We start from the raw sequence: 25,089 nt of genomic DNA on the forward strand, positions 1-25,089 counted from the left end.
CAGCCCACTTTATTAGCGCCACATCCACAAACATTCATTCCCTCTAGCACTGATGCACAGTTGCTGGAATCTGTATCATTTACAAGATATACTGCAGTAATTCACCTCATCTCCTTCAACAGCACACAACCAGGGGCAGCAGATACATGGAAACATCTGCAAGTTCCCCTCCAAACTGCACACCATCCTGTATAAAGTTATCGACTGTGATATATGCACCCACCCAGAGATGATGTGCATGCCTCTCTCTCTCTGCTATGTAATATGGGTTTGAGTTATTTCTTAATGTGCCTGTCCTTTAGGGAACCACTAAACAGAAGGTGCTGGTGATGGAGTACTGCTCTGGTGGGAGTCTGCTCAATGTTCTGGAAGAGTCAGAAAATGCATTTGGGTTATCAGAAGCTGAATTTCTGATTGTCCTGGAAAGTGTTGGTAAGTTCCACACAGTCCCCACATTTCTGGATTATACCCAAGGAGGTCACTCCATCAGTGTGTGTTCCTGGGGAAGTTTGGTAAATGGTAGGACAGGGGCTGGGGTCTGAGCTAGTCAATATCCCAACACATTGGTGGGTGGGGGTCAGGGCAGTCAGCAGCTCTTTGGCTCCAAGAAAGTTACATTCTCTTCAAAGAGACAAAATGGCAGAAATAAAATCATAAAACTCTGGAGAAACTCAGCAGGTCTGGCAGGGAAGCAGAATATCAAGCCCAGTGACTCTCGTACAAATCTGAAGAAAGGTCGTCAGACTTGAAACGGTAGCAGTTTCTCTGCTGCTTGACCTGCTGAGTTTCTCCAGCATTTTCAGTGTTAGTTTCAGGTTTCCCAGCATCTGCAGTATTTTGCTTTTATTTGAAACTGAATAATGGCCCAGGGACAGCAAGACCTGCAGATGCTGGAGTCAGAGTCGATACAGTGTGGAGCTGGAGGAACGGAGCAGGTCAGGCAGCATCACAGGAGCAGGAATGTTGACGTTTCGGGTCAGAATTGGGGAGGGGGAAGGGAGCTGGGAAATAAATAGAGGGAGGAGGGGTGGGGCTGGGGGAAGAATAATAACCCAGTCAGGCCAGAGGCACTGTCTGTCGCTGGGGGAACAGGCTGGGGGGCAGGATGGTTTGAAGCTGCCTGTCACAAACATTGGTGAAGGAAGACCAAATTAGAATACACCTCCTCCCATCCACCCTCCTGCAAAAATTCCATCCCCTGTTCCCAATTCCTCCGCCGCACCTGCTCCCACGATGAGGGATTCCACTCCTGCACATCCCAGATGCTCAAGTTCTTCAAGGACCGCAACTTTCCCCCCGCAGTGGTCGAGAACGCCTTTGACCGCGTCTCCCGCATTTCCTGCAACACATCCCTCACACCCCGCCCCCGCCACAACCACCCCAAGAGGATCCCCCTCGTTCTCACACACCACCCCACCAACCTCCGGATACAACGCATCATCCTCCGACACTTCCGTCATCTACAATCCGACCCCACCACCCAAGACATTTTTCCATCCCCACCCTTGTCTGCCTTCCGGAGAGACCACTCTCTCCGTGATTCCCTCGTTCGCTCCACACTGCCCTCCAACCCCACCACACCCGGCACCTTCCCCTGCAACCGCAGGAAGTGCTACACTTGCCCCCACACCTCCTCCCTCACCCCTATCCCAGGCCCCAAGATGACTTTCCATATTAAGCAGAGGTTCACCTGCACATCTGCCAATGTGGTATACTGCATCCATTGTACCCGGTGTGGCTTCCTCTACATTGGGGAAACCAAGCGGAGGCTTGGGGACCGCTTTGCAGAACACCTCCGCTCGGTTCGTAATAAACAAAGACACCTCCCAGTCGCGAACCATTTCAACTCCCCCTCCCATTCTTTAGATGACATGTCCATCATGGGCCTCTTGCAGTGCCACAATGATGCCACCCGAAGGTTGCAGGAACAGCAACGCATATTCCACTTGGGAACCCTGCAGCCCAATGGTATCAATGTGGACTTCACCAGCTTCAAAATCTCCCCTTCCCCCACCGCATCCCAAAACCAGCCCAACCTGTCTCTGCCTCCCTTACCTGCTCTTCCTCTCACCCATCCCTTCCTCCCACCCCAAGCCGCACCTCCATCTCCTACCTACTAACCTCATCCCACCTCCTTGACCTGTCCGTCTTCCCTGGACTGACCTATCCCCTCCCTACCTCCCCACCTATACTCTGCTCTCCACCTATTTCTTTTCTCTCCATCTTCGGTCCACCTCCCCCTCTCTCCCTATTTATTCCAGAACCCTCACCCCATCCCCCTCTCTGATGAAGGGTCTAGGCCCGAAACGTCAGCTTTTGTGCTCCTGAGATGCTGCTGGGCCTGCTGTGTTCATCCAGCTTCACACTTTATTATCTTATCTTCTATTCTTTGAGTGTATTCCATATTCTCAAAGGATCATTTCCAGACTACCATTCCCGCTTGTGTTAAGAAATGCTTCTTATGCTCTCCATGAATTTTCAAATTATGGCCCTTGTTTTGGACTCTCTCAAAGAAAGGAATTTTTTTTTTCCCTTTATTTGCTCACAGGATGAGGGACATCACTGGCCAGGCAGCATTTATTGCCCATCCCTAATTGACGGCAGTTAAGAGCTAAACACATTGCTGTGGGTCTGGAGTCACATGTAGGCCAGACCATGCCAGGATGGCAGTTTCCTTTCCCCCAAGGACATTAGTGAACCCGATGAGTTTTTCCCCGACAACAGATTCATGGTCATCATTAGATTCATAAATCCACCATCTGCTGTGGCGAGGTTTGAACCCAGGTCCCCAGAACACTATCTGGGTCTCTGGATTAATACTCTACCAATAATACGACTACGCCATCGCCTCTCCATAAATGGTAATCAGTCAATCGGCTTTCCCAGCTCGACTACATCGCCCCTTGATCATCCAGTTCTGCAAGGTGCCGGAATTCTGAAATAAAAACCAAAAAAATGTGGGGAATACTCAGCAGGTGTGGAAGTAGCTGTAGGAATAAAAAGAGAATTAGTATTTTATCAGGGATGTTATATCAGAATCTAGGCTCTATGACCCACCTTAACCATTTAACCGTTTTAAATTTAACAGCAGAAGAATACAGATGTGTATTATTCCTGCCAATAGAAGACTTTGATCCATTGATTTTCCAAGATTCTGATGACTATGTGTCAAAATCACAAGGAAACTTGGTGAAAATTACCTAAATCATTTTCATTTTGGACAGATTTTGAATCCACAGAGAGAGTGAGGCTTGTGTGTGTGTGTGCGTGCGCGTGTGTGTGTGTGTGTGTGTGTGTGTGTGTTGGGGTGGCGGGGATCTATCTGTGACCTCAAAGCACTGCACCACCAATAAAACAATTTTTGCACTGTTGTAATGTTGGAAACTCAGCAGCCTAAATGTGCACAGCAAGATCCCACAAAGACACCAATGTTTTAACAACCAGATGATCCCTTTTTGTTTTGAATTGGGGTTAATTGAGAAATAATGATTGGGTGAGATACCAATTTATCAGACAGGGCTCGCTGGGTTCGATGAGCATAAGCTTCCAGACTAGCACTTAGAGTGGAATTGCTTTCCTCCACTTATCGTGATCTCCTCTTCCCTCTGTTACCCTCCCAGTTGGTGGAATGAACCAGTTGAGAGAAAATGGAGTTGTCCATCGAGACATCAAACCAGGGAACATCATGCGTGTGGTTGGGGATGATGGTCAATCAATTTATAAACTGACGGATTTTGGAGCTGCTCGGGAACTTGAAGATAATGAGAAGTTTGTCTCACTGTACGGGACTGAGGAATATTTGGTCAGTATCCTTCCCCATAATTCATCAAATGTAACAGAATCAATGGGCATGTTATTGTCACTGGGTCAGCATGAAGTGACACTGAGTTTTACAGCTTAGAAGGTTCTAGATTTCACCCAATGTCTTTGAGTTGCACAATGTTACCTGGCAGCCACTCGGGGAAATGGACAATCGTAGAGGGGGTGGGGCTGTTTGTGTCACTGTGCGGAGAGTTAGGGGTGTGTGTGGGTTTGGTGGGGCACAGGGCTGATTGATGTGGAGGTGGGGGTTTGGTTCAGGGATCCATGTGTTGGGGTGGGGAGGTTAGAAGGAGCAGGGTTGTTGTAGGGGCTGGGATGGTGGGAGTGTGGGAAGGTTGGTGCAGAGGACGGTATTTTGGTGTGAGAGGAGGGGCTGTTAGTGTGGGGGGGTCACTGAGGTGAAGGGTGTGCTGGTGTGGGGGGTAGGCGTGTCAGTGTTGGGGGGGAGGGTGTGTCAGTGTGGTGGGAGTGTATGTGGGGGAATGGGCGTGTTGGTGTTGGGAGGGAAAGTTTATCGGTGTGGGTTGGTGTGTGGGGGGAGGGTGTCGGCGTGTGGGTGGATTTGTCAGTGTGGAGGGTGGTGTGTGTCGCCATGAGGGAGGGCGTATCAGTGTGGGGCGTGGTGTGTGTCAGTGTGGGGGAGGGTGTATGTCGGTGTGAGAGGTGTGTGTCGGTGTGCGGGAGGGTGTGTTCAGTGTGAGAAGTGTACGTCGGTGTTGGGGGGTTTGTGTGTCGGCGTGAGAGGTGTGTGTCGGTGTTGGGGGGTTTGTGTGTCGCTGTGAGAGGTGTGTGTCAGTGTGGGGGAGGGTGTGTGTCGGTGTTAGAGGTGTTTGTCGGTGTGGCGGAGGGTGTGTGTCGGTGTTGGGGGTTTTGTGTGTCGGTGTGAGAGGTGTGTGTCGGTGTGAGAGGTGTGTGTCGGTGTGGGGGAGGGTGTGCGTCGGTGTGGGGGAGGGTGTGTTCAGTGTGAGAAGTGTACGTCGGTGTTGGGGGGTTTGTATGTCGGCGTGAGAGGTGTGTGTCGGCGTGAGAGGTGTGTGTCGGTGTTGGGGGGTTTGTGTGTCGGTGTGAGAGGTGTTTGTCGGTGTGCGGGAGGGTGTGTGACGGTGTGAGAGGTGTGTGTCGGTGTGCGGGAGGGTGTGTGACGGTGTGAGAGGTGTGTGTCGGTGTGGGGGAGGGTGTGTCTCGGTGTGAGAGGTGTGTCTCGGTGTGGGGGAGGGTGTGTGTCGGTGTTAGAGGTGTTTGTTGGTGTTGGGGGGTTTGTGTGTCGGTGTGAGAGGTGTGTGTCGGTGTGTTGGAGGGTGCCTGTCGGTGTTGTGGGGTTTGTGTGACGGTGTGGGGGCTGTGTGTCGGTGTGGGGTGTGTGTGTCGGTGTGAGGGGTGTGTGTCGGAGTTGGGGGGTGGTATATCGGTGTGGAGAGGATGGTGTGTCGGTGTGGGGGTGTGTGTGTGTCTGTGTGGGGGGGTTGTGTGTGTCGGTGTGGCGGGATGTGTGTGTCGGTGTGGGGGGCGTGTGTGTCGGTGTGGGGGAGGGTATGTGTGTCGGTGTAAGGGGTGTGTGTCGGTGTGAGGGGTGTGTGTCAGAGTTGGGTGGTATATCGGTGTGTGGGGTGTGTGTCGGTGTTGGGGGTGTGTGTGTGTCGGTGTGGGGGGCTTGTGTGTGTCGGTGTGGGGGGGCTGTGTGTGTCGGTGTTGGGGGTGTGTGTGTCGGTGTGGGGGGGGTATGTGTGTCGGTGTGGGGGGCATGTGTGTCAGTGTGGGGGAGGGTATGTGTGTCGGTGTAAGGGGTGTGTGTCGGTGTGAGGGGTGTGTGTCAGAGTTGGGTGGTATATCGGTGTGTGGGGTGTGTGTCGGTGTGTGGGGTGTGTGTCGGTGTGGGGGGGTGTGTGTGTCGGTGTGGGGGGGGGTGTGGGGGGGTGTGTGTGTCGGTGTGGGGGGGTGTGTGTGTCGGTGTGGGGGGGCTGTGTGTGTCGGTGTGGGGGGGCTGTGTGTGTGTCGGTGTGGGGGGGGTGTGTGTGTCGGTGTGGGGGGGGTGTGTGTGTCGGTGTGGGGGGGGTGTGTGTGTCGGTGTGGGGGGCTTGTGTGTGTCGGTGTGGGGGGGCTGTGTGTGTCGGTGTTGGGGGTGTGTGTGTCGGTGTGGGGGGGGTATGTGTGTCGGTGTGGGGGGCATGTGTGTCAGTGTGGGGGAGGGTATGTGTGTCGGTGTAAGGGGTGTGTGTCGGTGTGAGGGGTGTGTGTCAGAGTTGGGTGGTATATCGGTGTGTGGGGTGTGTGTCGGTGTGTGGGGTGTGTGTCGGTGTGGGGGGGGTGTGTGTGTCGGTGTGGGGGGGTGTGTGTGTCGGTGTGGGGGGGTGTGTGTGTCGGTGTGGGGGGGCTGTGTGTGTCGGTGTGGGGGGGCTGTGTGTGTCGGTGTTGGGGGTGTGTGTGTGTCGGTGTGGGGGGGGTGTGTGTGTCGGTGTGGGGGGGGTGTGTGTGTCGGTGTGGGGGGGGTGTGTGTGTCGGTGTGGGGGGGTGTGTGTGTCGGTGTGGGGGGGCTGTGTGTCGGTGTGGGGGGGCTGTGTGTGTCGGTGTTGGGGGTGTGTGTGTGTCGGTGTGGGGGTGTGTGTGTGTCGGTGTGGGGGGGGTGTGTGTGTCGGTGTGGGGGCGGTGTGTGTGTCGGTGTGGGGGCGGTGTGTGTGTCGGTGTGGGGGCGGTGTGTGTGTCGGTGTGGGGGGGGGTGTGTGTGTCAGTGTGGGGGCGGTGTGTGTGTCGATGTGGGGGAGGGTATGTGTGTCGGTGTGAGGGGTGTGTGTCGGAGTTGGGGCGTGGTATATCGGTGTGGAGAGGATGGTGTGTCGGTGTGGGGGGGTGTGTGTCGGAGTTGGGGCGTGGTATATCGGTGTGGAGAGGGTGGTGTGTCGGTGTGGGGGCGGTGTGTGTCGGTGTGAGGGGTATGTTTCGGAGTTGGGTGGTATATCGGTGTGTGTCAGTGTGGGGGAGGGTGTGTGTCGGTGTGGGTTGGTTGTGTGTCGGTGTTGGTTGTGTGTCTGTGATGGAGGGTGGTATTTCGGTGTGGGGGGGTTGCGTCCATATCAGGGTGTGTGTCGGTGCTGGTGAGGGTGTATCTGTATGGAGGCCGTTGCTGGGGGAACGCGATGGGGATGGGTTGTAGCCATGAAAGTGGATGGGATTCAGTTCCTGGCTGGTGCTTCCCTGTAAATGTAGAGATTAGCTGAAGCCCGGGTCAGTCTGAGCTCCGATCCTTCGACGTTGCAGAGCCTCATGAGGTTCCTGGGCCAGAATCTCCTCTTGCATAAACCCCAGGGAGAGCTATTGAAATGAATATTGCTCCCACTACAATCCCTAATATGTACTCACCAGTCATTGTGCCTGGTAGCACCCAGATATGTATGAACGTGCTGTTCTTCGAAAACCCCAGAAGAAGGCTTACGGAGTCACAGTGGATTTGTGGAGCATCGGTGTTACGTTCTACCAAGTAGCAACTGGTAGACTACCCTTCATTCCTTTTGGAGGACCCCGCAAGAACAAGGAGATGATGTAAGTTACTTTCAGCAAGGCCTTTGCATCTCTCTTTTGCTTTAATCCATTCAATTTCCCAAATTTGTACATCTTTTGATAATTTCCCATCACATTCCATCCCATACTATCTATTTTTAAATCCCATCTCACCCCATCTCTTTGATTTTTATATCCTTCATTCCCATCCCATTCTTTAATCAAGTCCTGGTATTTTCCACCCTGCCCAATTCCTCACCCATACTCCTGTCCTTCTCATTTCCAGAACTCTCACGACCACCAGGTTAATAGTGCCACAGGTTTCGGGGCGCTGCTCCTTCGTCAGCTGACCCCCATTCCAACACTGGCAGCCCCACAGCTTGGCTATTCACTTCCCAGCTAACCCTCCCATCAGTATAATATGGATGTTGCCCAGCTTTTTATCAGCTCAGCATGGCTTCATTACAGGCATAAAATCACAACTCAGAAGCCAGAGGGAGCGATTGCTGGAATACAGCACAGAGATGATGGATCGATCGAGTGGAGTCATGAGCTGCCCATTAGCTGCAGACTATCCCGGTAAGTCTCTCCAAAAGAAGGGTCACATAGACCAGGGTCAGCCCCTAGCCTGTGATCCCAGCCTTGCTGTACTTTCACAGCTACCTTCCTGCAATGAGTTAAAATGATCACAGCAAGGAAGAGGACCAAGGTGGGACCAGGCAAGAAACTCCACAAGAGGTACAGAACCAATGGAGGCTATTCAGCCCATTGAGTCTTGTATACTTGATCATGGGGCATCTGATCTCTGCCATAAGGATCAAAGATTATAATTTGATGTATCAGTGAGTCAGGAGATACTGGGTTTGAACCCCACTCTGGGACTTATACAGATTACAAATTGCCACTGCACTGATGGAGAACTACGGTATTAAAAGGATTATCTTGACTGCAATATCAAACTGAGCGCACTGTCTCTTTAGTTAACAAATGTCTGCTTCAAACATTAATAATGTGGTGTCCTGGTCCACAATCCTCCTTCCAGCAACACTGGGACAAAGACCTCATTTCCTGTTTGTGGAATTAGACTATGTATTTGCAAAACTAATTCATTGGTTCTGATATCCTTAAGATAACTGATATTGTTTCACATCAAAAAGTTCTACATTCATTAGACTTACTGGGATGCAGTTCCGGAAGGTGCTGACTCTCACTGGGCTGCGGTCCCTGAAGGGGCTGACTCTCACTGGGACACAGTTCCCGAAGGGACTGACTCTCACTGGGATACGGTTCCCGAAGGGGCTGACTCTCACTGGGACACAAGTTCCAGAAGGTGCTTATCTCAATCTAAATTGATTCTTAGCGATAGAGCAGGAAAGTGGTCCTGAATTAGACTATCAGCTGTGAACATTTTGAATAGGTTAACAAGTCTAATGGGTGAAATGGCTTAATCCAGCTGATAATAAAATGTGAGGCTGGATGAACACAGCAGGCCAAACAGCATCTCAGGAGCACAAAAGCTGACGTTTCGGGCCTAGACCCTTCATCAGAGGAGATGCTGCTGGCCCTGCTGTGTTCATCCAGCCTCACACTTTATTATCTTGGATTCTCCAGCATCTGCAGTTCCCGTTATCCCTGATCCAGCTGATATTTGTTTCTGTGTTGGTGTTGCTGCTGTTACTTTGCTCAGTAACCAACGAGAAGTGTAACTGATCAATTACCTCTTTTTCCTCTTTTGCTGTGTTCCTCTAGGGGTTTGAAGGACTTGTTAGTTCCCATTCTCGCCAATATCCTGGAGGTGGATCAGACCAAATGTTGGGGATTTGACCAGTTCTTTGCAGAAGCCAATGATATTCTCCACAGAACAGTGATCCACCTCTTCTCATTGCAGCAAGCCATGATGTTCAAAATCTACATCCACTCATACAACACGTAAGCCTCCTTGTTTGTCCTAGATTTAATCATCCTATGTATAGCAAATTCAGAAAACGTTTTCAGCTCAAGCAAAGGGCCTGTGCTTCATTCTCAGGATCTTTTTGCTTTTCACGATCGTGTAAATTCATTGATTTGACAGTTCCAATGGGATGTTGTATTGGAAGTGCAAGAGGAACAAGAATTAATATTCCAGTTCCCTCTCCCAATCCCCCTCTCTGATGAAGGGTCTAGGCCCGAAACGTCAGCTTTTGTGCTCCTGAGACGCTGCTTGGCCTGCTGTGTTCATCCAGCCCTACACTTTGTTATCAGAGAATTAATATTGTCACCTAATTTCAAACTATAGAAAGCTACTTTCCTCTGTGATTGCAGGTGTGTTGAAATTGTCTCTCTAATTTGCCTGAATTTATATCCTGTTGGAGCTTGAAGTCTCAGCTTTGTTTTTCTATTTTCTACTTAAAACTACGAAGGTCTGCAAAGTGTAACTTTTAACTTTATTTCATGCTACACAGTAATTACTGCAGTATTTATCTTCTGGCTTTGTTCTTTCTTTCTTCATCATCCTATTGATTCTGTTCCTAGGTACTTGGCTGAAGGTGGCACCTAATGTAGCGACATGATGTACATTTCACTGTACTTTTGTACTTGCCTGCTGGTTCAGAATGAGGCTGAAACAATCATGTCCTTCAGCAGAAGCCCCAGTTAAAAAGCATAAATATTCCTTTTGCCAGATTGTTTTCCTGCACTGTTAGCAAGTGATTCAAGGCTTGTCTTTAATCAAAATTATGGTTTCATCCTGGAACTGATCATAGCTACAGTTTCTGCCCTTGGGACCTTAAGTTGCCTTAAACCTCTTTGCTTGGCAGCAAAAGTCTAAAGGTGATCAAAACTTAAAAGTAACATTGAATTATTAATTGTGTCATGAGTCAACTTGAGGACCATCAAACCTTGTACAATTACAAGTACCCCCCCCATTTCAGGTACAGCATCTTCGTGGGCTGTAAGAATCTGTTGCTGGTCCAGCACTTCTTGCCCATCCCTAAGGTGGTTGTGAGCTGCCTTTTGGAACCACTGCAGCTGCCAGGTTGTAGGGACACCTACAGTGCTATTAGGAAGGAAGTTGAGATTTTGATGCAGTGACGCTGAATGAACAGTGATATATTTGCAAATTGGATAGTGTGTTATTTAGAGGAGGACTTGCAGGTGGTCATGTTCCCATATATTTCCTGCCGTTGTCCTCCTAGATAGTGAGAGTTGCTGGTTTAGTAGATGCAGTCAGAGGAGCCTTAGTGAGTTGCTATAGTGAATCTCGTGGATGGTACACACTTGGGGTTGCAGGTAGAAAGAGTGAATGCTGGAGGTGGTGGATGCCAACACAGTGGACTGCTCTGTCCTGAATGGTGTCAAGCTTCTTGAATATCGATGAAGCTGCACCTATCCTAGCAAGTGGAAAGTATTCCATCCTGATTTGTGCCTTGCAGATGGTGGGCAGGCATTTGGGAGTCAGGAGATGAGTTACTCGCTGCAGTATTCCCAGCCTCTGACCTGGTGTTGTAGCCACAGTATTTTTACAGCAATCCATTTCAGTTTCTGGTCAATGGTAAACTCCAGGATGTCGATTCTGGATGATTACACAATGGTAATGTGATTTGAATCTCAAGGAAAAAATGGTTAGTTTTTCTCTTGTTGGAGATGGTCATTGTCTGGCATTTCTGTGGTGTGAATGTTACTTGCCACTTATCTACTGAAGTCTGGATGTTATCCTTGTTTTGCTGCATTGTACACAGACAACTTCATATCTGAGAAATCACTACCGATGTTAAACAATATGAAATTATCATCAAATATCCCCACTTCTGACATTATTATGGAAGGAAGATCATTGATGAAGCAGCTGGAGATGGTAGGTCCTGGGACACCACTAACAAGAACTCCTGCAGAAATGTCCTGGAGCTGAGACGATCAGCCAAGAGCAATCACAACCATCTTCCTTTGTGCTAGGTATAACTGCAACAAGCAGAGAGTTTTCTCCTGAATCCATTTTGTTAGCAGTCTTGATGCAACAACCCATTAAATGCAGCTTGGATATCAAGGGCTGTCACTGCCATCTCACATCATTGATGTGATGTAAAGTTCCTTCTGTTCTGCCTTAAAGTGCATCAATAACATTCAAAGATCAATTACCTCAACTAAGCAATTGTTTAATGTAGACTTAGGTGCATCTTATGGGTGGAGAGAGGAGATTTTCCAGAATAGTTCTAGGTGTCAAGGATTTTAGTGATTAGCTTGGGTTGGAACCCCAGAAGCAAAGGAAATTGAGTGGAGTTCTGATGGAGATATTGAAGGCTATGATAGATGCAGATAAGGTAGTCAGACTGTTCCCATTCACTTCAGCTGTTCATTGTTGATTTGGAATCCAATGTGGGCCCAAATCACGTAGAGGTGTGAAACAGTTTCTTCTCTGATGGATATTAATGAACCAGTTAGCTTTCCTGACAATCTGGCAGTTTTCCAGACTATTTGGTACAGGTCCACAGACAACTAGATTTACTGAATTCAGTTCCTCAGGTTGCCATGGTGACATCTGGGTGTATCACAATCATATTACAAAATGGCGACACATTCAGATGAACTATTTTTCACGTTCTACTCGCAACTTGCAAGAGCAAAGTGTAGATTGTGTCCTGAATGAGTTGACAATGATGGCAGATCAATGAACGGTAAAATTCTGATTCCGTGCCAGGCCCGTTTGCTTGCCAACTGGTGCCAGTACCTCACCTGTGACAGAAGCACCCGTTCACCCAGTGGGCTGTTTGCTGCTGGCTGCAGTGTCTTGGGTTGCAGATTTAGCTTGCAGTACGGAATGGCATCTGATGTTGCGACTGGAGTTCTCACCTGGCGCCAGCATAGATTTCTCAGCTCCACATCACTCAGCTCCCCACCGCTATGTCTCTCCATTCTCCATAATTGGGTAATTTTCCTCTCCCTGTATTATTCAGAGTAACTCATGAAGTCATTTGATGCTTCTACTCTATTAAAGGCACTATAGGAATGTAAGTTGTTGTTGTAACCTTGATTAGCAGAAGCCCCTGGCTTACTCTCAAGAAGGTGATTCACAAAACCTGCACATACACATTTACCAGAAGTCGCCTCACCCTTGTTCAGATGCAGTTTGTAGCATATCGATATGCCCTCCATATACTCACCAGCCCCACCCCTCTCCATCATCCCATTGTCTAGCTGTAAAGCCTGGTCCCAGCCCCATTTACTATCAAAACCCTTTTGAATTACTCTGAGTTTCATATATTCCCGTTTTTGTTTGGGAAAAGGGGTTGCATTTCTATTACCCCAAAATGCAGATTGAGAAAAGGAAGTCAGATGAAGTAGTGGAATTTTGATTAATTCAATACCTATCCAACTGTTTGACGTCTGTAGATTTTAACACACAATGTCCTTGATCAAGAAGGAACTGAAGATGAACGTGTAGCCGTATGTCTGAATTTATCATTGCCAGTACACGGGGGAAGAGAGTATTTGTAAGATTGGACTGTTAGTAGCTATAATTATAAGAACATTAATTCAAAATGTGTGGAGGCAAGAGAATTGAGAGAGAACCTGCTTAGACACAGGGACACACAGCTGAGTCAAATCAGCCTTTCTACCTCTGTATTTGCAACTAGAAAATTAAAACAACCAAGCCACTCAAGATTTACCCAATGGTTCCTAACCAGACCCAGTTCTAGATGCTGGGCGTATAACTTAAACAAAAAAGTAACTGTGTATTAATATCGCAGTAACTTTAGCAGAGTAAAACTAAACAACAAAGTAATTGATTGATGTCTATGGTTTAATTTGGTTTGATTTATTTAGTCACATGTATTGAATTACAGTGAAAAGTTTTGTTTTGCAAGCAGTACAGAAAGATCATAGCAAACAAGGACGTACAGAATATAGGGTGCCTAGAAAGGGCAAGGCACACAGGTTATACTGCACAGGAGGTGAACGAAGCAAAACCAACGTCTGTTTTCAGTTCTATTCACACAAAAGACAGACAAACAAACATGATTCAGAGACCAATAAAAGATATAACAAAGCTAGCCAGATAACTGAAATGGTTTTTATGATGCAATGTTCCATTGGCAGAGAGAACTGTTTCATGTTTGATTGTCTGAAGACATGAATCAGGGCCACCTTTGCAGTTCATTCTGAAGAAGTCAGTGCTACCTAGTTTCTATTCTCTGCACTTCCAGTAGCTGATAATGAGAAGATCGGGAGAGAGCTTTCAAAAACTTCATGCTATTGCATCAACAGAAAAAAAACTTTCTCTCAAACACAATCAAAAAAAAAGAACAGTTTGAACTCTGAGCCCCCCCCCCCCCCACCAACTCTGTTTGACCATTGTGTTTCCTCCCAGACTTGGTAGCATTATTTCATAACCTCAATAATGGCCTAACTTTGAATCCCTCAGTGTGGAAACAGGTCTTCTGCTATTTAGTAAGACATTCTGCTTTCCATTGGTATCAAACTTTGAACAAGAACCAACCTATAATTAAGTTTTAGGCCTGGCATTCCAAACAAAAACATGCTACTGCCTATAGCCAAAGGCCATCTTCAGCTCAAAGTTCACAGTTTGCAGCTCCAAGCCAAAACTGAGGAAAAAAAACAATAAAAGTAATGAAAAATCAGCGAGGGTTCTAACAGGAAATGGTGAGGTTAGAGTCAACTATCTCATCATCTCCGCATTAAAATGCTGCCTCCTTTTTTTCAGAATAAACATATTGATGGATGCTATCATCAAACAAGCTGACATCTCCCCTCAGAACCAAGAGTTTATTTATGAGGGCCATCGTTTGGATTTGGAACTGACACAACAGGTGCAGTCACTTCCTAAAACAACCGAGGACAGGCCCATCATCCTGATGAGCACCGAGCCCAAGGTCCTCATTGGAGTTATCTACAAAGAGCGTAAGTGGCTGGATGTACCACGTCCAGGTTGAGTGTGGCCTCTCGGGTTGAGTGAAGTGGATGAGATGCTCCCATGGGTTCTGGTGATGATCACAAACTCAGCTTATGTTTCACCAGCCTGACCACAGCTTGATCAGGTTCCAGAGCCTTTTAAACAAATTATTTGATTTGACCAAAGTTTTCAAAATACTGAGCAGAACACATTGAGAGAAGCCATTTCCTTTGCCTGGGTGATCAGTCAGGGGGCAGAGGTTAAGGTGAAAGTCAGGTCTTTCAGGAGCGTAATGATGAAACGCGACTCAGGATAGGGCAGGAGCAAACGGCAGTTATTGATAGATCAGTTCTTATTTTTAAACCAGAGATTGATTGATTTACTTTGCTGACCAAAACCATGGAGGGACATGGGGTTGGGAGCCAATGCTGTCATTGAATGGTGGAACACGCTGAAGGAGCTGAATGGCCTGGGCCTGTTACTATGTTCCTTAGTGTCTGGGAGAAAGTTGCTGAATAAAATCAATTTCTGTGCAACTAGTGCCAGCTCACTGTCTCAGAAATAATGGGAACTGCAGATGATGGAGAATCCGAGATAACAAAGTGTGAAGCTGGATGAACACAGCAGGCCCAGCAGCATCTCAGGAGCACAAAAACTGACATTTTGGGCCTAGACCGTTCATCAGAGCTCTCTCTGATTGAAGGGTCTAGGCCCAAAACGTCAGCTTTTGTGCTCCTAAGATGCTGCTTGGCCTGCTGTGTTCATCCAGCTTCACACTTTGTCATCATGATTCACTGTTAATAAGCTTTCCTCATTTCTGTTTTGGAAGCTGCAGGTCTTTGTACTCAAACATTTCCCCCTTATCCATTAGGTATCATGTCTCATTGGACCTAAATGGGAAATGCTGTAAGATTAATATCAGCAGAAGGATAATAACAAGAGAATATGCCTGCTGTACCTGAGACAGTGCGCTGCTGCCTGACCCTCCGACAGTGCGGCGCTCCCTCAGCACTGGCCCTCCGACAGTGCGGCGCTCCCTCAGCACTGGCCCTCCGACAGTGCGGCGCTCCCTCAGCACTGGCCCTCCGACAGTGCGGCGCTCCCTCAGCACTGGCCCTCCGACAGTGCGGCGCTCCCTCAGCACTGGCCCTCCGACAGTGCGGCGCTCCCTCAGCACTGGCCCGCCGACAGTGCGGCGCTCCCTCAGCACTGGCCCTCCGACAGTGCGGCGCTCCCTCAGCACTGGCCCGCTGACAGTGCTGAACGCCCCCTCAGCACTGACCCCTCCGACAGTGCGGCGCTCCCTCAGCACTGACCCCTCCGACAGTGCGGCGCTCCCTCAGCACTGACTCTCCGACAGTGCGGCGCTCCCTCTGTACTGACCCTCCGACAGTGCTGCACGCCCCCAGTGAAGATCTGTTGTTTAAATCTCTCGAGTGAGACATCTGTTTGAACAATTGTAAAGAGCAGGCTGTGAAGATGTTTTTCCGTTTGCGAGGGCAATTTATGAATTTCCATGACCCAGAAAGCCTTCACCTTGTGTGAGTTGTAGATCAGGGGATTTTCAAAGTGCACTATAGCTGACCGAAGGAATTTGCAGAGATTCTGGTTTTAACCAAATGTCTCTGTTTCCTTTGTTTGCAGCTGAGATACCAGTGTTTCCTCCAAAATTTGATATCATTAACGATGCAAGTCTTGCAAAGGTACTGTCAACTCGTACTGGAAGAAAGGGGGAGTTTTGAGAGGAGGAGGTGGGGTGTGTTTGAGAAGAGAGGCGACAGATAGGGAGTGGGTGAGTAGAGAGAACAAAGTGAGTGGGTGGAGGAGGCAGAGGGAGGGGATGGATGGAGGATGTACAAGGAGGGGTGTGGGTGGAGGAGGCAGAGGGAGGGGATGGATGGAGGATGTACAAGGAGGGGTGTGGGTGGAGGAGGCAGAGGGAGGGGAGCGGGTGGAGGAGGCCGAGGGAGGGGAGCAGGTGGAGGAGGCCGTGGGAGGGTGTTGGAGGAGAGAGAGGGAGCAATTGGGTGGAGGAGAAAGAGGGACCTGGTGGAGGAAAGAGAGTCGTGGAGGATGTGGAGGAGAGAGAGAGAAATGAGTGAATGGAGGAGGCGGCAGCGTGTGTGCATGGAGGTAGTGGGGGGTTTGTGGGCAGATGGGTGTCATTTTGGACACTGTCCTTTCGGCAAACCGAGAGATTTAGCCAAGTACAAGGGTTTGAACCTGCCACACCCTCCTGCATGTGTAGATGCTTTGGTTATTACTTTGTCTTGACTAATCCCTTTGGATAACAGCCTGTATTCTGTGCTGAGCTAAACTCTGAAATGGGTGTTGGGGGCTGACTGGTGTAATGTATAAAATGGGACGCACAAAATTGGCTTTTCTTACAGATATAACTGGGGCCCTTCGTTATGACGTAAAGGAATCTCCACTCTGTCAGTAAACCCATGCCATACCTGTCCTCCACTAGAATGAGGATAATGGAGGGAAGTTGTCAACTCCTCATCACGAAAGTTTGCTGATTGAAGTTTGAAATGTTGTGATGTTTGGATGTGCTGTGAATGATGTTTCAGTCTGTAGTTACTGAGTGTGTGTGTGACAGTGGGGTGACCTTTGTATTTCAGACTGTGGCCAGTGCTGTTCACCAGCTGCTGAGGATCACAAAGTCTCTGATGAAATGTCAGGATCTGATCCTGCGAGGGACATATTGGATAATGTAAGTAACTGGGAAAGGCAAGAAACACCTCTCACTGAAAAGCAGGCACTGCACAGTCACTTAGTGTCTTTTTGCAGTGCTGTGACATCATTACCACAGTTATTTCCCACTTACAACCAGGGGATGAATTTTGCTGCTTGAGGAGGTGCCCGGTTTCATTCCTTCAGACTGTACAACCTTGCAGTGTCTGCGAGTCTGTATGCTTTGGAATCAGTTACTGTATTAAAGGCGCCATTAAAGCAAGATGAGTGGGTTTTGTTTGAGTACCTTGAACATAGTAAATCATACCAGACACTTTGCTACAAAATTCCCTCTGACCCTGTGCTGTCTCTGCCCTGGAAATATTTGATGGGGACAGTGTAAACGGAGCTTTACTCTGTATATAATCGTGTGCTGTCCCTGTCCTGGGAGTGTTTGATTGGGACAGTGTAGAGGGAGCTTTACTCTGTATTGAACCTGTTTCAGGACTGTTTGATGGGGACAGTATACCTAACAAACTTTGGCACCAAGCTGCTTAAAGGAACATTATGGCAGTTTAGTGAAAGAGAGAGATTTGTTTGAGGAACTAAAAGGAGAGATTTGAAGGTTGAGGGAGTTTAGCATCCAGAAAACTGAAGGGCATGACTGCCAATGGTGGAGTGATCAAAATCATGGGATGTTCAAGAATTCAGAATTAGAGCGTGCAGATATTTGACAGGGAGATGGGGGTGGAGGGGATAACAGAAATAGAGAGGGCCGAGTGCAAGGAGAAATGTGAAAATAAAGCAGAGATTGAAAACTGAGGGTTTGCTTAACTAGGAGCCAGTGTAAACCACAGGACTAGATCTTAGTTGGACCCTGGTCAACAGTGATGAGCTTAAGTTTCTGGAATGTGGAATATGGGAGGCCAGCCAGGATTGATTTGAATGAGAAAGTAGGAATTGCAGATGCTGGAGAATCTGAGAGAACAAAGAGTGTAGAACTCGATGAGCACAACAGGCCAAGCAGCATCTGAGGAGCAGGATGGCTGAAGTTTCAGGCCTAGACCTTTCTTCAGAAATAGGAGAGGGGGAGAGGATTCTGAAATAAATAGGGAGGTGGGGGAGGCAGATAGAAGATGGATAGAGGAGAAGGTAGGTGGAGGCGAGACAGACAGGTCAAAGAGGTGGGGATGGAGCCAGTAAAGGTGAGTGTAGGTGGGGAGTTAGGGAGGAGATAGGTCAGTCCAGGGAGGATGGACAGGTCATGGGGCCGGGATAAGGCCAGTAGGTAGAGATGGGGTGGGGCTTGAGGTGGGAGGAGGGCATAGGTGGGAGGAAAGACAGGTTATGGAGTTGGGTACAAGCTGGGCGGGTTTTGGGATGCGGTAGACGGAGGGGAGATTTTGAAGCTTGTGAAGTCCACAATGAGTTGTCTTTCCAATTGGGTTTGAGGCTGTTAATAATCTAAGTTACTCCTCCAAGGGCTCTGCTATATTGCCTGCCCTGTTGTACTAATAACTTGATCCAGAGATGGCCTGAGATAAAGCCAGGAAGTTGTGGAGAAGCTCAACAAGTGTGTGGAGTGGGAAAAACAGAGTTAACATTTTGAGTCTAGGGTGAGAGTTGGAATTGGAAAAATTGTTGTTTTCTCTGAAGGTAGAGGTGGGGAAGGGCAATTAGAACAAGTGGGAAGTTCCAGTATAGGTTGAAGGGTGAGGGAGATGTAAGATCAAGGTATTATGGAGCAAATGGCAAAAAGATTGGGTACTAAATGTGAAGAAAAGGCAAAGTATAAATCCAGAGTAGGTGTTAATAGCAGAGTATTCATCAGGACCTGCCTGAAATGCAAGTCAGGAATCAACCACACTGCGGGGGGGGGAGCTTAAAAAAATCAAAATGGATGGCAAAGAAGGTCTATGTTTGATGTTCGATTTGCTGTGTTCACCATGGGCAATTGGTGTTAATCCTAAATGGGTGACTGGCAGATCATGAATGGAGACAATGTTTTGGGTTCAGTAATCAATGAGCGTGTCTGATGAATGGTCTGATTGACATATTAATAATTGCTGTTTTTTTTGGGGGGCAGCGCTGTGGCTCGGTGATTAGCACAGCTACCTCACAGCACCAGGGACCTGGGTTCAATTCCAGCCTCGAGTGACTGTGCGGAGTTTGCACATTCTCTCTGTCTCTGTGAGGGTTTCCTCTGGGTGCTCCAGCATCCTCCCACAGTCCAAAGATGCGCAATTTAGGCTAAATTGCCCATAGTGTTCAGGGATGTGTAGATTAGGTGTGTTAAAGGGGGATGGGTCTGGGAGGGATGTTTTGAGGGTCAATGTGGACTTGTTGGTATGAAAGGCCTGTTTGTACACTGTAGGGATTCTATGAATGTTTTGGGTTCAGTAATCAATGAGTGTGTCTGATGAACAATCTGATTGGCATATTAATAATCGCTTTTTCTTTACAAGTGCGATTTTGAAGAAAGAATGTGAGACAATTCTTCAACAATTGACAACGTTGAATCTGAAGCTAAGTTTCTGTCAGGACACCATGGTGCAAGTCCACAAACTGTGAGTGCTCACTGAGATTGCCATTCCCAATCAGGAATATCATACAGTCACAAGATAGTAAAAGGCTAGTATACATTGAGTTCTAGATTTTTTAAGCCAACCTGTTCAAATATTTTATTACAGACTTCTGGATCTCTGCACAGACTCTCTGACATTGCAGCACTCCCTCAGCACTGACCCTCCGACAGTGCGGCACTCCCTCAGCACTGACCCTCCGACAGTGCGGCGCTCCCTCATCACTGACTGTCCGACAGTGCGGCGCTCCCTCATCACTGACTGTCCGACAGTGCGGCACTCCCTCAGCACTGACCCTCCGACAGTGCGGCGCTCCCTCAGCACTGACCCTCTGACAGTGCGGCGCTCCCTCAGCACTGACCCTCTGACAGTGCGGCGCTCCCTCAGCACTGACCCTCTGACAGTGTGGCACTCCCTCAGCACTGACCCTCTGACGGTGCAGCACTCCCTCAGCACTGACCCTCTGACAGTGCGGCGCTCCCTCAGCACTGACCCTCTGACAGTGCGGCGCTCCCTCAGCACTGACCCTCTGACGGTGCAGCACTCCCTCAGCACTGACCCTCTGACAGTGCGGCGCTCCCTCAGCACTGACCCTCTGACAGTGCGGCGCTCCCTCAGCACTGACCCTCTGACAGTGCGGCGCTCCCTCAGCACTGACCCTCCGAGTGTGCGGCGCTCCCTCAGCACTGACCCTCCGAGTGTGCGGCGCTCCCTCAGCACTGACCCTCCGAGTGTGCGGCGCTCCCTCAGCACTGACCCTCCGACAGTGCGGCGCTCCCTCAGCACTGACCCTCCGGCAGTGCGGCGCTCCCTCAGCGCTGACCCTCCGGCAGTGCGGCGCTCCCTCAGCGCTGACCCTCCGGCAGTGCGGCGCTCCCTCAGCGCTGACCCTCCGGCAGTGCGGCGCTCCCTCAACGCTGACCCTCTGGCAGTGCGGCGCTCCCTCAGCGCTGACCCTCTGGCAGTGCGGCGCTCCCTCAGCGCTGACCGTCTGGCAGTGCAGCGCTCCCTCAACGCTGACCCTCTGGCAGTGCGGCGCTCCCTCAGCGCTGACCCTCTGGCAGCGCAGTACATGATAGTCAGTCTGTGTTCTGAACTCAGTCCTTTCTGGGGTTGAGCTGACTCCATGGACTCTGACTGAAAGGGGATCACAATGCTGACTGATCACAGACCAATCCTGGTCGAAAGGCATTTGATTCATTGCTGAGCATTCCCTTACAGGTATGGACCACTGATTCAGGGTCTGACAGAACTGGGCAGTCTTCACATCAAGCTGCAGTCTGTAAGTTATCTGATGAATATTACATTATAATGACAATTAATATATTACCAATGCACAGTGAACATAAATACTTTAATTAATCCTTTGGTGACAATCAGAAAAGCAGAAGTGAAGGAGGTAAATAGGGATGACACAGAGCCGAATGAACACAGCAGGCCCAGCAGCATCTCAGGAGCACAAACACTGACGTTTCGGGCCTAGACCCTTCATCAGAGAGAGCTCTCTGATGAAGGGTCTAGGCCCGAAACGTCAGCTTTTGTGCTCCTGAGATGCTGCTTGGCCTGCTGTGTTCATCCAGCTCCACGCTTTGTTATCTTGGATTCTCCAGCATCTGCTGTTCTCATTATCTCTGAGGTAAATAGGGATAATGCTTTTACCAGAGAATCTATTTTTCATAGACAGTGATTACGCAGCCAAATCCATGTGGTTATCCAAAATGCATTTGGAAGCAAAGTGCAAGGGTTCATATGCTGGAAGGGGTCTGCTGCCCCTGTCCTGGGAATATTTGATGGAGAACATGTAGAATCAGATTTACTCTGTATTTAACCCCATGCTGTTCCTGTCCTAGAATGTTTTAAGTATAGAGAAAGCCTTACTCCAACTCACACTGCAGTTATTCTGGGTGACATATTATTTTGTTCATGTGGACCAACAGACAATATAAAAAGTGTAAGTTGAATCATCTTGTGTTACAGGCTCAGGAGTTTATCGTGAGCGGCTCCCGTAGCGTTCATAGCATTCAGAAGCAGTTGGACCAGATAGCAGCTGAATGGTGCCAGAGCCGATATATACATCATGAAGACAACACGTGAGCACGGTTTACTTCAGAAGCTGGAACCAATGAGGATTATAGCACTGATGGAGGTCATTTGGCCCACCCTCTTTCTGCTGGCCCTTTGTTAGATTCATAAACTAATTCCATTTACTTGTTCTCCCCATCACCAGACATCAATCCCAAACCAGTCACAAATTACACTGAGATAATGGGAACTGCAGATGCTGGAGAATCCAAGGTAATAAAATGTGAGGCTGGATGAACACAGCAGGCCCAGCAGCATCTCAGGGGCACAAAAGCTGGCGTTTCGGGCCTAGACCCTTCACTGACCATGGAACAGATGGAGAAGTAGGGAATGCGTGAGGTCATTCATTCTGGCCGTAAGCATGAGAAAAGCATTGTTTTGAAAGGTGTAAAAATTGGAAATATTAATGCCCAGATAAAGCCCCTCTGGTGAAAGGAAAGGAATGTTGGCGTACAAGTACATCAAATGATGAAGAAAGTCACTGCCATATTTGCCTTCACTGGCGAGGGTTTGGAGTACAGGAATAAAAGAATCTCATGCACTGTACAGAGGCTTTGGTGAGACCCTTCTGTGGGTGTGGTTTTGATCTTCATATTAAAGGAAAGATAGACTTGCATTCGAGGCACCACAGCTAAGGTTCACTAAACAGACCTCTGGGATAAGATGTTGTCCGATAATGAAAAGCTGAGTAAATTGGGTATATATTCTCTGGAGTTTAGAGGAATCAGACGGGATCTCTTTGAAATATTAACGATTCTAAAAGGCTTGACAGGGGTGACACTCAGACTGTTTGCCCCCAGGCTGGATTATTGAGAACATGGGGCGCTTTCCAGACTCAGGGGTAAATCATTTAGGAAGGAGACAAAGAGTATTTTTTCCACTGAAAAGGTTGTGAACCTTTTGAATTTTCTAACCCAGGGAGCTGGGATGTGTTACCATTGAATATATTTAATGTGGAGGTGGATAGAACATAGAACATAGAACATAGAACAGTACAGCACAGAACAGGCCCTTCAGCCCACAATGTTGTCCTTTCAGGAAATTGAGGAATATGGGTGATAATGGGAACTGCAGATGCTGGAGAATCCAAGATAATAAAATGTGAGGCTGGATGAACATAGCAGGCCCAGCAGCATCTCAGGAGCACAAAAGCTGACGTTTCGGGCCTAGACCCTTCATCAGAGAGGGGGATGGGGTGAGGGTTCTGGAATAAATAGGGAGAGAGGGGGAGGCGGACCGAAGATGGAGAGAAAAGAAGATAGGTAGGGAGGGGATAGGTCAGTCCAGGGAAGACGGACAGGTCAAGGAGGTGGGATGAGGCTAGTAGGTAGGAGATGGAGGTGCGGTTTGGGGTGGGAGGAAGGGATGGGTGAGAGGAAGAACAGGTTAGGGAGGCAGAGACAGGTTGGACTGGTTTTGGGATGCAGTGGGTGGAGAGGAAGAGCTGGGCTGGTTGTGTGGTGCAGTGGGGGGAGGGGACGAACTGGGCTGGTTTTGGGATGCGGTGGGGGAAGGGGAGATTTTGAAACTGGTGAAGTCCACATTGATACCATTGGGCTTCAGGGTTCCCAAGCGGAATATGAGTTGCTGTTCCTGCAACCTTCGTGTGGCATCATTGTGGCACTGCAGGAGGCCCATGATGGACGTGTCATCTAAAGAATGGGAAGGGGAGTGGAAATTGTTTGCGACTGGGAGGTGCAGTTGTTTATTGCGAACCGAGCGGAGGTGTTCTGCAAAGCGGTCCCCAAGCCTCCGCTTGGTTTTCCCAATGTAGAGGAAGCCACACCGGGTACAATGGATGCAGTATACCACATTGGCAGATGTGCAGGTGAACCTCTGCTTAATATGGAACGTCATCTTGGGGCCTGGGATAGGGGTGAGGGAGGAGGTGTGGGGGCAAGTGTAGCATTTCCTGCGGTTGCAGGGGAAGGTGCCGGGTGTGGTGGGGTAGGAGGGATTTGGTGGGAAAGTGGAATTGAAAGGCAAGATTAGTCATGGTGAGATTGAATGCTGGAGCAGAGTCTTTGGGCTGAATGGTCTACTGTTCCTATTTCCAATGTTTTTAAGTTCTAACCTAATTTTCTCACAATCCTTCTGTAGCCTAGGATCAATCCTAAACTAATCCTGCTTCCTGCTGACCACCCTGAAATAGTCCTAAGCTACTGTCCATTCATGTCTCCACTGTTGACCTCTACCAATCCCATATTAAACCCACGACCCTGCTCTCTTTCAATAAGCCTGTATCAAATCGGAATATGTAATATATGCCACTCCTGAATTCACCTTGTTTCCTCTGATTGACCTTAACTGTATCAGGTTGGGTGTAGACGGAAAGGCACAGCCAGTATTGTCCTTGCTTGAAATTACCCACAAAGTTCTCTCAATCAGTAATTATCAGCAATTGAAAACCAAAAACATCCCAAGTATAGATTAAAGTGAATTTCTTAACAATATGACTAATGCACGGTCACTTCGTTCCATTTCAAACAGAACATTAGAAATAACAAAGTGTGGAGCTGGATGAACACAGCAGGCCAAGCAGCATCTCAGGAGCACAAAAGCTGATGTTTCGGGCCTAGACCCTTCATCAGAGAGGCTGTCTGATGAAGGGTCTAGGCCCAAAACGTCAGCTTTTGTGCTCCTGAGATGCTGCTGGGCCTGCTGTGTTCATCCAGCTCCACACTTTGTTATCCTGGATTCTCCAGCATCTGCAGTTCCCATTATCACTCACTCAAACAGAACATTACTCTTTTTTTAAGTGCCTTTAAAAGCACAAACCTATCAATTTATCAAAATTCACACCTCTGTAACTGGTTGGGCTCTAATGAGCAGAAATTTCTGTTTTAATTGCTTTGAGCCTGAGGATTTGGGAAGGGAAGAATAAGTCAGGTTTCCAGCTCCTGATAGCGGCTCAACCAATAGTACTTCTGCCTTAGAGCTAGAAAGTTCTGGGTTCAAATCCTACTGTGGTGTTTTAAGCACGTAAATAGCACTGATACTCCTGCAGCGGTACTGAGGGAATAGTGTACTGTCAAAGTGCTGTCTTTTTAGATGGAATATTAGACTGCTGTTAGCTCAGTCACCTCTTAGAGGTAGATGTAAAAAAGCCCACAACACTATTTTGGGGTAGTATTTAAGCTCAATCAACATCATTCAGAGAAATAGACCATTCTCATGTTACTGTTGTGCGATCTTGCTGTGCAGCTCACCACCGCCATTTCAAGGGTAACCACGGAGAGGAAATAAGTGCTGGACCAGTTAACAATATCCATGTCCCACAAGTGAACAAAAAAAGATTAAAAAGTGGAATAACAAGGTGCAGAGCTGGATGAACACAGCAGGCCAAGCAGCATCATAGGAGCAGGAAAGCTGATGTTTCTGAAGAAGGGTCTAGGCCTGAACCGTCAGCCTTCCTGCTTCTCTGATGCTGCTTGGCCTGCTGTGTTCATCCAGCTCCACACCTTGTTATCTCAGATTCTCCAGCATCTGCAGTTCCTACTATCTCTTAAAAATTGGTAGCTGCATTTGCTACATTACGATAGTGACTGT

At 48.5% G+C, this 25,089-nt stretch overlaps 1 protein-coding gene across 1 annotated transcript in view; it reads left to right on the top strand.

The window, feature by feature from the left end:
• Nucleotides 1-307: 307 nt before the first annotated feature.
• Nucleotides 308-25,089, top strand: part of LOC125462644 (serine/threonine-protein kinase TBK1-like) — a 35,065-nt gene continuing 10,283 nt past the window's right edge. Inside the window, exons 1-11 of the mRNA XM_059653299.1 lie at nucleotides 308-432; nucleotides 3,621-3,802; nucleotides 7,196-7,356; nucleotides 7,783-7,893; nucleotides 9,064-9,243; nucleotides 14,012-14,208; nucleotides 15,845-15,903; nucleotides 16,825-16,916; nucleotides 19,342-19,443; nucleotides 20,680-20,740; nucleotides 21,436-21,548. Coding sequence (XP_059509282.1) covers nucleotides 330-432; nucleotides 3,621-3,802; nucleotides 7,196-7,356; nucleotides 7,783-7,893; nucleotides 9,064-9,243; nucleotides 14,012-14,208; nucleotides 15,845-15,903; nucleotides 16,825-16,916; nucleotides 19,342-19,443; nucleotides 20,680-20,740; nucleotides 21,436-21,548 — 1,361 coding nt within the window. The 5' untranslated portion in view covers nucleotides 308-329. The remainder of the gene's footprint in view (nucleotides 433-3,620; nucleotides 3,803-7,195; nucleotides 7,357-7,782; nucleotides 7,894-9,063; nucleotides 9,244-14,011; nucleotides 14,209-15,844; nucleotides 15,904-16,824; nucleotides 16,917-19,341; nucleotides 19,444-20,679; nucleotides 20,741-21,435; nucleotides 21,549-25,089) is intronic.

Source organism: Stegostoma tigrinum, chromosome 21 (assembly GCF_030684315.1).
Source record: "Stegostoma tigrinum isolate sSteTig4 chromosome 21, sSteTig4.hap1, whole genome shotgun sequence".
Lineage (NCBI taxonomy): Eukaryota > Metazoa > Chordata > Chondrichthyes > Orectolobiformes > Stegostomatidae > Stegostoma > Stegostoma tigrinum.